Source organism: Megalopta genalis, chromosome 7 (assembly GCF_051020955.1).
Source record: "Megalopta genalis isolate 19385.01 chromosome 7, iyMegGena1_principal, whole genome shotgun sequence".
Classification (NCBI taxonomy): Eukaryota; Metazoa; Arthropoda; class Insecta; order Hymenoptera; family Halictidae; genus Megalopta; species Megalopta genalis.
The window spans coordinates 3,543,128-3,556,345 of NC_135019.1; the positions used below are offsets into that span (position 1 = coordinate 3,543,128).

The following is a 13,218-nucleotide window of genomic DNA, read 5'->3' on the forward strand; positions in this document are numbered from 1 at the left end:
CCTTTTAAACTGGTAGCACGCGTACGCTAATTCTGCATGCGTCATCCAGTGACATCATTCTTATTTGGCACTGAACAAAGCCCGCGTGTAAATACACAAGCCATTTTTATATTTCGTGGTCTAATTTGTTTTCGGTGTACGTGTACATAAATACGTATTTACGGGTGATCGCGAACACTGTATGTATATCGTTCTATTTTGTAAATGAGTTTCGCCGTCGGTTAACCATTCTTAGCCGGTAAGTCTCTCTCCATCATATCGTAGTTCGCTGTCCCTAAATTTTCCTGAACATATTAGGCTTTTCTTGTTACAAGTGTACTTGTAAATCACGAACAAATTCGTCGAATTTGCATCATAAAGGGCCTTATTATGCTTTTCTTTCGGCTAACTAAATTTAATTTTTCAACTATGTTTGCATTGTTTGTATCTATATTCAGAAGTATTGGTTAGCTATACCGATCATCGGTCGCGCGAATGTATGTAGTATTATAAATAACGCGTTAACTACAGTTACGATGCATCGTGTTTCGATCTTCTCTCTTTCTCTCGTCTCTCTCTCTCTCTCTCTCTCTCTCTCTCTCTCTCTCTCTCTCTTAGCTTTCCTCCCTGTCCTCCTCTCGAAGCAACAGATAATTTCTTTTATCTAAAATGCGATAATTATGACGCATCGTGAAAAAAATTTGAATTTTTTTCTTAAACCATAGAACTAAAACAATTCGAAGCTCGTCCTTGTTTGTTTCACGTCGTTTCAGTGTCGTGATTTTCACGTATCCTGGAACGCGATGCAGCATTATTATTTACATATTTTCCAACCCTTTCCATCTTCCACCCACAAATACATGTACACCCGAGAAGCATGATGCGTGCGCAAAGTCCCTCCACAGGTTCATGACGTGCGCGGGTGGCGCATGATTCGCTGGTTTCGGAGTACCAACCAGGAACGTATCATTCGACGGTGTCAACATTAACTATTTTTTTGTCTTCAAAGAAAAACAGTCGCGTCGCAGGAATCGTATTTATATCGATGACTGGAAAAGGAACACGTTTCGATCATACTTTCGCAGATATTAATGATCGATTTTGTCGATATATTGTTAATACCAACTAAATATTCTTGTCTTTCTTCTGAAATACTGCCTATGAATACGTACATATGTATTCAAAATATGTGCGTATGTATATAATACGATAGTTGCAGCAACTCGAATTCGAATTGAGAGACGCGACTATGCGGACAAATGAATTATTTTTATATCAATGCGAATAGAACAAATTTTAAATTACCATCAAAAATCTTTTTAACAATAAATTTACATTTATTATGGTCAAATGATTAGAGGAAATCTGTGTTGTCAGTTTTTTATTATTAAATTTCTTTGTTCGGAAAGATTCTATATGTCCCAAAAATGAAATTGAATATAGAATTCTTTGTCAGCAATTTTATATGCGGACAATGCAAGTACGGCGCAAAAATCTATCGTAATTTGCGCAATTGATCATCGAGTATTAATAGTCGTGAAATACGACTGATAACGAACCGTGAACCTCGGCCGAGGCAATTCTCGGGAATTCGAGGCATCTTGTAGGCGTGCGTGATGGTCCACGGATCCGTAGGCACGGTCCTGAGCGTAGTGCCCCCCTCGCTGCTCGATTGCCGCACACTCAACAGATTGAGGTGTGGCCATCGAGGGCAGCCATTTTCTTGACTTTCTGTCGCTTAACATTTCAGGTAATACGCAATTATTTCTTAAGTAATACTGATTGGAGCGGTGCGAGAGTGTGCTGTGCTGTGTGCCCGGGTGTTCGATAGGTGCCCCGTGATCGGTTCGTTAACGCCGCGACCGGGAATATTGTGTGTGTCTGTCACAAGGAGGGAAAAAAAGGCCTCTCCTCCTCCCGTGATATAGAGAGAGGGCCGAGGGAGTGCCATGCGTTACGAATCCACGGCATCTTCGTACGACCACCGTTTCAGTTAGCATAGAAGCCTACGCGCTGTTCGCTCGGGGCTGAATTCGATCGGTGATTTTGGAGTAGCCCGGTATCAGCTTCGAATACTCGAGCTGGTTTTTAGATCAGTAAGTAAATCGTCCACCAGGCACTAGACCCTTGCGTCGCTGTCCTGTCGCACCCCTAGCGCCCCCAGCCTCCCCCTCTCGTCCGTACCCCCCCACCCCCTCTCACCGCCCTTTCCCCGCCCTCTTACCCCGTTACGCGGCAATGCACTTCCGGCTGTGCAAAATTCGGCAAAAAGCTCTCCGGGCCTCTCCTGTGGAAACTTGAGCAAAGAAGTGTGTCGCGGGTTCTGACTTGACATTCCTGTCTCTGTATCGGCGTCATTGATTTCCACCCCATCGTCGACCGACGTCTCGTATCTCCGATAAACAAAAGGTCGGTACGTTCTTTTGACACGATATAAGCCCGCGTTGCTCTTCGCCTTTCGGAGAGTGAGTGCTCCACTTATTGCTCTCTGTTGTTCGCACTTACGTTTCCTCACCTTCGGAATGATTTCATCGGAATTTCCGTTTCGTTCCGTAACGGAGATGCTAAACAAACGCACGTCGATTTCCTTCGAACAAACGACCTTTTTATCCGCTGTAGGAGACCCCGTACAACCCGATTAAAAATTGACGACGAAGAGCGTACACAGTGTTAGATACTTTTTCAGCAATTTTACGACCGCTTTGTACGGGTGCAGCAGCAATTTTTAGATCGCGTTGTACGAAATCCTACTGTATTTCGAATGTACTTTGGAACGGTATATGCTACTATAAATAATTGCTACATCTGGCAGATGGCAATTTAAACGTTCCAATCGAAGGTTTCAATTCTTAGAGAGGTCCACACGAATGCTGCACCTCTCCATGCAGCTTGCACTGTTTGCAGTGGTCAATTCCACGATAGTCCAAAAATTGACTAGATTGTGTTACCATGATGATAACAACACATAACCCTTTTTCTCACTTAACTGACACATACAAGTCTTTTATTCGTTTGCATCGCTTCTGCAAAATAGACCATACTTTACGCTAAGATCTTTGCTTTTGAGAAGAATTTTACTAAGCGCTTTTAACTTGGCTCGCACAAAATACTCTTCCTAAATGGTTTGTGGGAAAGAAACTTTTACGCTTATATCGTTGGATGTTTCTCAGCTAGAAGTAATCCTTTTTATTTTTTTATGTATACTATCAACTATAATCTGTAAAAATATGAACATCAAAAATACCTGATACTATTTTGAACATATTTCAAACTAAATATGTTTTATGAAGGGAATTTGACAGATTAAAGCTTCGTACTTGAAACATATTAATGTTAGTAATATGTTAAGATATCTTACACAACTTTCTTAATATAAGTACATATATATATATATATTTACATTTATGTATAGACACATTTTTATATATATATATATATATATATATATATATATATATATATATGATTATTTATTGATTGCTACTAAATAATTGAAAGATTTCATGAAGCATCTTATTGTTACACCATGCGAATGTTCTGCCTATTACACTTATTTATGCTTCCCAAATATTATTTTTAATGAGTTCATATAACTTTGGATAGTGCATGTTTTATACAAGATAAGATATATTCATGCATGTTCTTTGAAATCACATTTAGTTTTTGTTCTAAGGCATAAGGTATAGTCTTACTTGGTGCGTTTCACAATATAAATCAAATTAATTTATGTACAACTCTCTGCATTCATAATACTATGAGCCTTCGTATTAGGGATCAAAGGCATAAATTACATAATTTGGGCAAGAAAGAATAATTGAGTAGCCACTCGAATACTTGGATACTAAGAGCTCCAATTGTTAGTAACAAGTTGTTTAAGTAATTGTTGTGTAGGCCCTACCTTGTGCATTCCATTTTACATACAATTTAATTTAAATGTGTACACAGTGATATTGACTATGATAACGTTACATTTACATTATGTATAGGCAATGACAAGCTCAATGCCTTGTAGTATACACATTTTCAATGTATCCGAAGGAAAGAGTTAAGAATTGATAGATTACATATGCGTCATGCATTAAATCATCATAGATTTTATTTAATACTTTTACAGATATTTACAAGTATATAGCTATGATAAAAAGAAAGAGATCTATATGCATACATATTGACAATTATGATGTTTGTGTAGTACGTGCAATTATCTCGCAGCCTCCTATCCATTCTAACATATAAAATGTCCACTTAAAACAGAGACGCTGAAAGAAAGACTAAAAACATGGGATGCAATGCGGGCCGATGCCTCGGTCCAGACGATACGGGGTACCCTGGATCAGGTACGACCCAGTCAATATCCTTTAAATCTTCAGCCCTCGTAGGTTGCTTTCTAAATAGCATTTGAAGTAGACAACAGAATAGAAACAACAAAATCTTACCTACAATACCCACATACAAGTAGCAGCTGGCAGTAATGAGATTAGAAACAATTTTCTAGCAATGTAAATTTAAATCAATGGAGGGCTTTAAGGAGTGTATGGCTATTGTACACATATGTAATGCTAATACCAATTTAGTGAGTTAAAAAAATCAATAATTACAACACTTTTTAGGGAAGAAATTCTATACCCTACGAGGTTTGAATCCGAGTCGTTGTTTCTAGAATTTGTCAAAAAGCAAATCTAATGCAAACAATTTTGAAGGATTACCCTGACTTCTTCCTAACTCTATCCTGAAGAATGCTTTTTTTCTCTCAATCTCTTTCACTATTTCTTTTGTATCTCTGTATATGCTCTTGGATTTATCCATTGAAAATTGCTTTTTCACTTGTTTGTGCCTTTTCAGGCTATAGGAGATGTATCTTCTTTTTAACAGTTACATTAATCCCCTGCTCTCGGCACTTCTTGCATTTCCCATTAAGTTGTGATTACCTTACGTGTATTACATGGTCACTTGCTGCATGTCCTTAGTTTATTTTTTGGTGGAGTTTCCAAAAGATGTTCTTTCATTTGATTTAGATTCATTACTATTAGAACTTTGATAGTTCTGAAGCTCAAAGATCAGTTCAGAATCTGTTATTACTTGGATTATCTACAACTTAAGAATATATGCATATATAGACACATGTTTATGTACGTGCATTTTTAGGAACAAGCGCTAGAATTTATTAGTGCACATTTTTACTGTTTCACCTGTACATAAAGTTGAGAATTCTCTCAGCGCATATTAGACATCACTGGCAAAGATTATAGTGTTAGAATAAATACACTTTAAAAGAGTATATTCTAAAGAATTATATCGCTATTCGAGTATAGGTAAGTTATTAGGTTTATAGATATTTCATTCGCGCAATCATCAGCCGTTTCTTAAGATTCACGAGTTCTCTAAATGAAAATTTGTTACTGGTATGTAACCTTTGTGTATTACTTGCTTTTTTATTAATAGATAATCATTGAAAGAGATTTATGTGCATAAGGACATATACTCTTATCAAGTGGAATTATAATGGAGCTATAGTAAATAAATGCATAATGATTTTCATTTTAGAATTCATGGCAGCCATTAGGAAGAAATTGGTTATTGTGGGTGATGGTGCCTGTGGTAAAACTTGTTTACTCATAGTCTTCAGCAAAGACCAGTTTCCTGAAGTATATGTACCCACGGTATTCGAAAACTATGTCGCAGACATTGAAGTCGACGGGAAACAGGTGAGTCTTTGGAAGAGTTACTTTGTGATTCTTGTAACTGTTTATGCACCATACAATATACTATATAAAACGTTATTTATAACAATAGGTGGAGCTGGCTCTATGGGACACAGCTGGACAAGAAGATTATGATAGGTTGCGTCCGCTGTCGTATCCTGACACAGACGTAATCCTAATGTGCTTTTCCATCGATAGTCCCGATTCCCTGGAAAACATTCCCGAGAAGTGGACACCAGAGGTGAAGCACTTTTGCCCGAATGTGCCCATCATACTTGTTGGAAACAAAAAAGACTTGCGCAACGATCCTAACACCATCAAGGAGCTTAGCAAGATGAAACAAGAACCAGTAAAGCCCGAGGAGGGTAGAGCTATGGCCGAAAAAATTAATGCTTTCGCTTATCTTGAATGTTCTGCTAAAAGTAAGGAAGGTATTAGGGAAGTATTTGAAACGGCAACTCGAGCTGCGCTACAAGTTAGTATCCCCGAAGTTCAGATATGTTTCATGAAACTGTTCAACGCATATTTGATATGTAATTTTGGTTGAATCTTTTTTACTCACGTATGCAATTGCTAACTTGCACAGTAGTACGCATGTTGTATACTCTTCCTCGAAAACTCAAAGTTACAAATCAGAAAAAATGGTAACATTATAACAGCGTTAACATATGAACAGTATAATTTCATAAAGTTAGATGTTCATGCCACAAGAATATTACTGTAATTGGTATTCTAATTTTTAGGTAAAGAAGAAGAAGAAGGGAAGATGTTGGCTTCTTTAAGTAAAATGCCAAGTGTACCCGGTAACGGGCAAAATAATGGAATTGCGGAGCTAGCTGCAATGGAGCTAGTTGTTATGCCGGAGCCCCCCAGCGGAAACCATAATATAATAACAACTTATCTTTAATTATTTTACACAATAAAACAAATCTATGCAGAAAAAAAAACGAAAAACAACCACAAAATGCGCCCGCAATATAAAGAACTGTCATTGATAAAACCGGAGACTTAAAAAAAACATTGACTAAATTCAATACAAGTATATGTGCTATATATATGAAAAAATCATAATGTATATTGTAATGACTACTTGATTGTATTTTTTAAATGGTAATGAATTGTGCTTCGAGTTTAAACAATTAAACAATTGTCATACCAACTATTTACATTTACGGTACATAATTATCTATATCATTCTATCAATTATTACTATTATTATTAGTATCTCTCATTACTATTATATGCATTCTACATTTTTTTTTAATCGTAGTGGCTGTTTATTTTTGGTAATAAAAAAAAGATACGTGAAAGAAAAGGACGACGGAGTTGGGGGAATTCGTAACAAAGTTAAAGAGAGAGAGAGAGAGAGAGTGTGTGCGTGTGTATGTGTGAGAAAAAGAGAGCGCACGAGCGAGAAAAAGAGCGAAACGGGGAGAGTAGAAACATAATATGCAATGCAAAGTCATAGAAAGCAATGTAAGAATTAAAAACAGATCGTTAAGAATTCCAATTGTTACGTCACTATTTTACTGAACTATGGCATTATCGATATTTCTTAAACAAGCAAACAAAAAAAGTAACAAACATTATATTACAATTATAAAATTGCGTAAGTAGACCAGCGGATCATTTTGATCTATACGAATACCATCTAGGCTAAATGTATTATTATTATTAATTATTATTATTATTATTATTATTAATTATTATTATATTGTAATACGATGACACTAACATTACGGATTATACAGCGGCTCTATTATATTTATGTATTTCGACAACACATCCCTTGTGTCCAATCAAGCATATACAAACAATGTTCCGATTTGTTTGTTACGCGACATATTCGATTGAATTGATCCGTCTTGCTTAATTTATAATTGAGAAATATTTCTGAACAACTCTATTAACTTAGAGCAAAGATATATTTCACAGAAAACGTTGGCTCTTACAGCAACGTTGCGCAACGTACACGACAATTGCTTTCCAAAACCATTTTTTGATCGAAAGAAATATGTTCTTTAAGGAGAAGAAAACTATCGATTGATTTACCAATTTCAAGAAGTTACCTTGTAAAGCATTGATCATCGAGCCTGTTAAGTTATCCTGTACTTTCCTTCCTTTTATTTCTTGTTCTTTCGTTTCTCTCTTTCGTTGATGTGGATACATACTGTTTTATACGCTTTCAAATTTACAAGTCTTCTATAACAATTAATCTGTAAGGTTCATAAGGTCGTTGCTTTTTGCAAAAACTACTGAATTTACGGCTGCAATGCAGTCCTGGCCATTGATTCAAAGAATGACTGTGGAATTGTGTTCAACAAACGTTTTCTTTTTAAAACAGTTAGCAGTACTACCGTTAAATTACGCTTTTAAACAGACACCTTCGTGAAGCTGCAGTCAAAAGCTTTGCAACGGTGAAGATCATCTTGTTCATCGTGGATCAACGGATGGATCGAAGGAACACGATCGACATTGATCAACTTTTCGATGCATTAAACTTCGTTGTGTTAAAACGGTGAGCAAGACTTGTTTATATAGCGTTCAAATCAAATTTATTGTACGCGTTCGAGTGATCAGAAGATGGCTGGTAAAGGATTAGAAATTTTTAATCTTTAATAGGAAGATCCGTTGCAGAGTTTGCGAAATGTTCTCTTATAATAATTTCTAGATCTGTACTGTTAATTGAAACTGTATCAGTGAATCCTTTATGGACCATTTCTCTTATGGTGTAATAAACGCGATTGTGATTTCGAGCAAAATAAATCCTGAAAAATTTGTATAAACTACTCTACCATAACTTTTTATACAATGAAACGTTATGGGATCGCCGGTCTCGTCGAGACATAATTTATTCTCTATCAAAGTTTTGATCTTTGTCAGAAAGAAAAAAAGCGTTCGTGGGACTGATTTTTTAAAAAGGTAATATACTGTCACGCGACTAGAGCTCAAACAATAGCTACTGATACTTTTTATAACAGAGACTAAGCGTCGATAAATGCACAAAGCTTTCGAGATAAGCGTAAACGTTTTATTGAAGTTCTTTATGTTTGATGAAAGTCGAAATGGCAGTGATTTATGCGCGACAAACACAAATAAGAGATAAGAATGTTATCTTTTTTCTTATTTCGATCGTCCGTACTGGTCCATATGGGATTTATAATTGTATATGTATAAATGTTCGTATATGGGATAGAAAGATGTAATATGCCTCAACGAAGTGGCTCGTACAATTTTTGTTTTCCAGCATTTCTTTGCGGTGGGTATGCAAGAGCAATAAAAGTATGAATTACTTTGATTCTCGGTTGTTCACGATACAATGTCGCGAGCAATACACGTGCATACATATATATATTATATATATGTTATACTTAGCGAGCGTATTACCTGTTTTGTTGGTTTTGAATGTTGAAGATGTTACACGAGGTACGAACCGAACAAGAGAAAAGAAAAGAAAAGAAAACCGTTGTCTTCGAAGTCTCCACAATCCCGTAAAGTCCCCGTACAATTAGTTTGTATAATATAGCTTGTCGTGCAGCTAACTTAAGAAGTTGAAATACTTCCGAGAACGAGAACTTGACGATTCACACACGTAGCGTTTTCTTCAATATCGAAGTGAGAACCGTTACTTTTTTATAATTATCACGAGAAATGAATTCGAACGTGAATTTCGTAGGATTCTGGCAAATTGTTCTCTAATTAATTAGCTTTTATATGTAAGAAGATATTTACTCCACGATTGCTGTAATAATAAATTGTAATTAACAATAAAAATTACTTGTCAAAATTTCTAAATTGTTAATTTACTAAATTAGGCGAATTTACTAAGCGAAAATCATTGTAATTTTTCTCGTAACATATTAAAGGTATCGTAAACTCTCGCTTACCAATTTTATCGAACAAAATTTGTTTATTTTTTTTGTCAGAACGCATTTCCTAAATGTTTGCATAACCGGCGAGTTTTGACAATTACAATCGTCGTCCTAAGAAGGGATATCATTGGTTGCAATGCATCGAGTTTCATATAAAACATTTTATTTCTTCCTTCTTTCTCTTTCGTATAAACAAAATTATATGCATCAACTCGAGAACCTACCGTAGTCAAAATGCGAGAGAATGGAATGAATCGACTGTTAGATGTAAACCTATTCAATCTGGAAAACATTGCAATGATAATTCTAAATCAGTTCTGTATAGTTTGACGCGATATACAATATTATAAAGTCGTATTAATACATATTGATGATCCCTATGCTAACGACATTTCACTTCGCATTCAGATACTCCGTAGAATTGAACTCGACACGCATTATTCAAAGGAAGAAGGGGACATCTCCCTGTATCACTCAAACCTCTATCTCTGGAACTAGAAACATTCTTATTCCTTACATTTAATTGAATGTCACTCTTCTCGCCACACTCGTAAGTCTCACAAGGAAAATCTGATTGCAGATGCTGCTGAGAGTTATATTGTATATATATAAAAATGTAGCAATCATATCACGTATTTGTTATGAGAAGAAAATTTACAATTCCTCGTTCTTAGGCTTGATCGGCTTGCCTTTTCGATCAAATCCTTTAAGTTCGTCAGTTGCGTGCTTGGCGATGTATTTGATGAAATCGTCGAGTCCTCTTCCACCCTCGTACTTAACAGGCTTATCTTTGGCATCCTTCGGCGCCCAGAAGAGCGTTGGGAATCCGCCAACCTCGTAAGGCGCCGGGACGTCGTTGGCAGTAGCATCGAATTTAACGATCGCAACGTCTTCGTCTGCAAGTTTTTCACCCAACTCATCGTAGACAGGCGCCAACTTCTTGCAATGTCCGCACCAAGGAGCATAGAACTCGATCAACGTATCTTTGTCGTTGTTTGTGACAACTTCATCGAAATTCTTCGCTACTGCGACTTTAACATACCCGCTGTTATCTTCAGGTACAGTTTCGGATTTCAAATAAGGTTCCAAAGCGTCTGCCTCAAGGTCTTTCAAAAACGTTTCGAACGAATCAACCGAGAACTCGTCTTTCATAACGAACTTCTGGTTCTTCACGTTTTTAGCCAATACCACGGGTTTGTCACCCTTCACAAAGTCGATTCCAAAGTCGTTCAGTTCGTGCTGGAAGTCGTCTTTCGATGAAATAGCGAAATTCAGTTTGGGGAAGTCCTTTGCAACCTTGATGATCCTGTTGCGCCAATAATTGGTACCCTTCGGGTTCTTCACATAGTCGACGGCATAATAAGAGACTACCAGAGGATTCTTGAATTCTCCGGCGTTGTCCCTTGTGCGAACTCCGGCAATGCCAAAGCTGAAAAACAGAAGCGTATCGTTGTATCAAATAGTTTCCAAAAGCTCTGTAATAGAGATAATTCTAAAACATACTAATTTTTAGTAATAAATTCTTGAACATCGGTGATCGAGTTGCCAGCCTCGAGTTTCACGGTGTTCGATTCAAACTTATTCTGCAGGATCTTTGGTCGGTACAGAACAATAGTGTTCCTGAAATTCAATGCAATATGCGGTCATTTCATATTCAATATTTCCTCGACAATTTTATATACAATTATTTACTTGTATCCTTCTTTCTCCATAAGTGATTTAGCAGTTGTGTGTGCGAATCTGACTTTTTCTTTAAGTTTCTTAGACACAGTGTGGAAAGACGTTGCCAAGGGTGAATCTTCCTTCTCGAAGAAACCAACGAAACCAACTTCGTCAGAGTCTAAGAATGATTTCAGACAATCTTCTCCTGTTAGTTCCTTCGAAGCTGGGCCAACTTGTGCCTAACGGATCGAATTTAATCGTATTCAAGATCGCTGGTTCGTATAAACATGAGAAGATTAATTCCACATACCTTCATGTACTTAGCAATTCCAGCAGCTTCCCTGGGTCCATTGTAATCGCTAACAAAGTCTCCTTTGGAGAAGATCTTCAATGTTGGATAACCGCTGACAGAATGCTTGGTACAAGTCTCTTTCCCGCTTTCGGTACAATCTACTTTTGCAAGAGTAATGGAGGGATCGTTACCCAACAGCATCTCGGCAGCTTTGGCATATTCTGGCTTCAAGCGTTTGCAGTGACCGCACCTTGAGAGTTAATAAATAATTATTTAAAGTAAAAAATCTACTTTTGCTTTCCAAAACGGACAATATGCAGAGTACACAATCTGAATTTCAAACATCTGGCTCTGGGTTCAAATTTGAAAATATGATATAACAAAAAATTCAAATAGAAGCAGAAATGAGAAATATGAATAGAAGTAGGAACAAGAACAAGGTCTCGTTGGGTTAACATCGCGAGCCGGCATCTCGTATCGCAACCGGAACTTTGAAAATCGTTGGTACTTCTCGTTTTTCTCAACAATGACAAATTCGATAAAACGACCACGAAAACAAGTGTGTAAGTATAACTTGAAGAATTTAGAATTTCCATAAAATTTCTTACCATGGCGCATAAAACATAACAAGCGTGTTCTCGAGCCGCTCTAATTCATGGCTGAAAGTTTCGTCGGTGAGCTCCAGCACGTCCTTTTCCTCGGCTAGGACGGTGACCAGAACCAGGGAAAGAATACCAAGGTACTTGGACAGCATCGTGGATCACGCTGCAGCTTGTTAAACGGAATCAGCTTCAGGTTCAGATCTTTCCTCCGGAGACACACTGTCCGTCTAAGTTTTAAGACGTGGCTTTCACAAGAAGTTAGTTAGAGCGGCTAGCGGTGCAAGGTGCCCCGCGCAGTGCTGTCGCCTCCTGATTGGCTGTTCCTTTCCAGATACGTGTGTGTATGCGTTCGTATCCTTGAAACGCCACGTAGCGTATAGGGTGTTCCTAAAATCGGCGACCAATTCTTGCTACATTCCGTTGAACATTTTTTTTATTTTATTCTGTGAATTCATATCAATATTTTTATCCATGTACCTGCGAACATCGAATAGGAAACATCAAAGTGTTTCAATTTAATCTGCACAGTTACGATGACTGTTTATCTATTAAACCAGATTAAACATAATCGGACGATTAACAGTTTCAAGTACACTCCGTACAGAAAATAGAAGACAAGGTTCCAGACGAGGACGAGCAAGCGATAAAAAGCTACATTTTGTTGCTTTTGATTCTAGTGGGGGAAGATATAAGAGACTTTACGCGTGCAACGGTTGCGTGTACTTTTGGTACAAGACCTGTTCCGGTGGACTTTATTCTCGCCGTTTCAAATAGTTGTGATGCCCTCTGTAATAAGTTCGAGGAACTGAAAATAACCGACATGCTTAACAGTTTCGCTGTAGATGGCGCGATATGTATCTCTTATCGCATTTATAGTTTTATTTGTTACCGCGACCGTGTCCGCTTTTTATGCGACAATAGTTCAACAAGTACACAAGTTGTAAATTATTCGCGTGATCTATACAATAGTTTCATAAATGCAATCATTGTTTTCATGTATATGGCAGCGATTGCTTACTCCTTTAACACATTGAAATAATTAATATAATAATATTAATATTAATATTAATATATAATAATAATAATATTAATATATTATATTTAATATA

General features: G+C 37.0%; 2 protein-coding genes across 8 annotated transcripts; one reads left to right on the top strand and one right to left on the bottom strand.

Moving 5' to 3' along the window:
* Positions 1 to 68: 68 nt before the first annotated feature.
* On the top strand, positions 69 to 9,476 carry Rho1 (ras-like GTP-binding protein Rho1). 7 transcript variants are annotated; one of them, XM_033485441.2, is made up of 5 exons: positions 69 to 238; positions 4,234 to 4,316; positions 5,524 to 5,684; positions 5,773 to 6,156; positions 6,425 to 9,476. In XM_033485441.2, exons 2-5 carry the CDS (start codon positions 4,259 to 4,261, stop codon positions 6,461 to 6,463), a joined length of 642 nt encoding a protein of 213 aa, XP_033341332.1. In that variant the 5' UTR covers positions 69 to 238; positions 4,234 to 4,258; the 3' UTR covers positions 6,464 to 9,476. The 7 variants fall into 7 exon arrangements, with proteins under 7 accessions (XP_033341332.1, XP_033341337.1, XP_033341336.1 ...); XM_033485442.2 differs by lacking the exon at positions 69 to 238 and adding an exon at positions 1,623 to 1,729; XM_033485439.2 differs by lacking the exon at positions 69 to 238 and adding an exon at positions 1,730 to 2,075.
* A 223-nt stretch (positions 9,477 to 9,699) lies between these two features.
* On the bottom strand, positions 9,700 to 12,421 carry ERp60 (disulfide-isomerase A3). The gene is made up of 5 exons (XM_033485436.2): positions 12,116 to 12,421; positions 11,526 to 11,757; positions 11,246 to 11,454; positions 11,057 to 11,173; positions 9,700 to 10,982 (listed from the first exon to the last, which is right to left on the bottom strand). The coding sequence occupies exons 1-5, from the start codon at positions 12,259 to 12,261 to the stop codon at positions 10,208 to 10,210; spliced, it is 1,479 nt and encodes a 492-aa protein (XP_033341327.2). The 5' UTR covers positions 12,262 to 12,421; the 3' UTR covers positions 9,700 to 10,207.
* Between the last annotated feature and the right edge of the window lie 797 nt (positions 12,422 to 13,218).

What these genes read in the sequence shown, in the direction of transcription:
- Rho1 (XM_033485441.2), top strand. Translation starts at nt 4,259, where the DNA reads ATGGGATGCAATGCGGGCCGATGCCTCGGTCCAGACGATACGGGGTAC. An exon ending in TACGGGGTACCCTGGATCAG is followed by an intron (nt 4,317 to 5,523) that starts GTACGACCCAGT and finishes TTTTCATTTTAG; the next exon opens with AATTCATGGCAGCCATTAGG. An exon ending in TTGAAGTCGACGGGAAACAG is followed by an intron (nt 5,685 to 5,772) that starts GTGAGTCTTTGG and finishes TTATAACAATAG; the next exon opens with GTGGAGCTGGCTCTATGGGA.
- ERp60 (XM_033485436.2), bottom strand. Translation starts at nt 12,261, where the DNA reads ATGCTGTCCAAGTACCTTGGTATTCTTTCCCTGGTTCTGGTCACCGTC. An exon ending in GAATTGCTAAGTACATGAAG is followed by an intron (nt 11,455 to 11,525) that starts GTATGTGGAATT and finishes TCGATCCGTTAG; the next exon opens with GCACAAGTTGGCCCAGCTTC. An exon ending in ATGGAGAAAGAAGGATACAA is followed by an intron (nt 11,174 to 11,245) that starts GTAAATAATTGT and finishes ATTGAATTTCAG; the next exon opens with GAACACTATTGTTCTGTACC.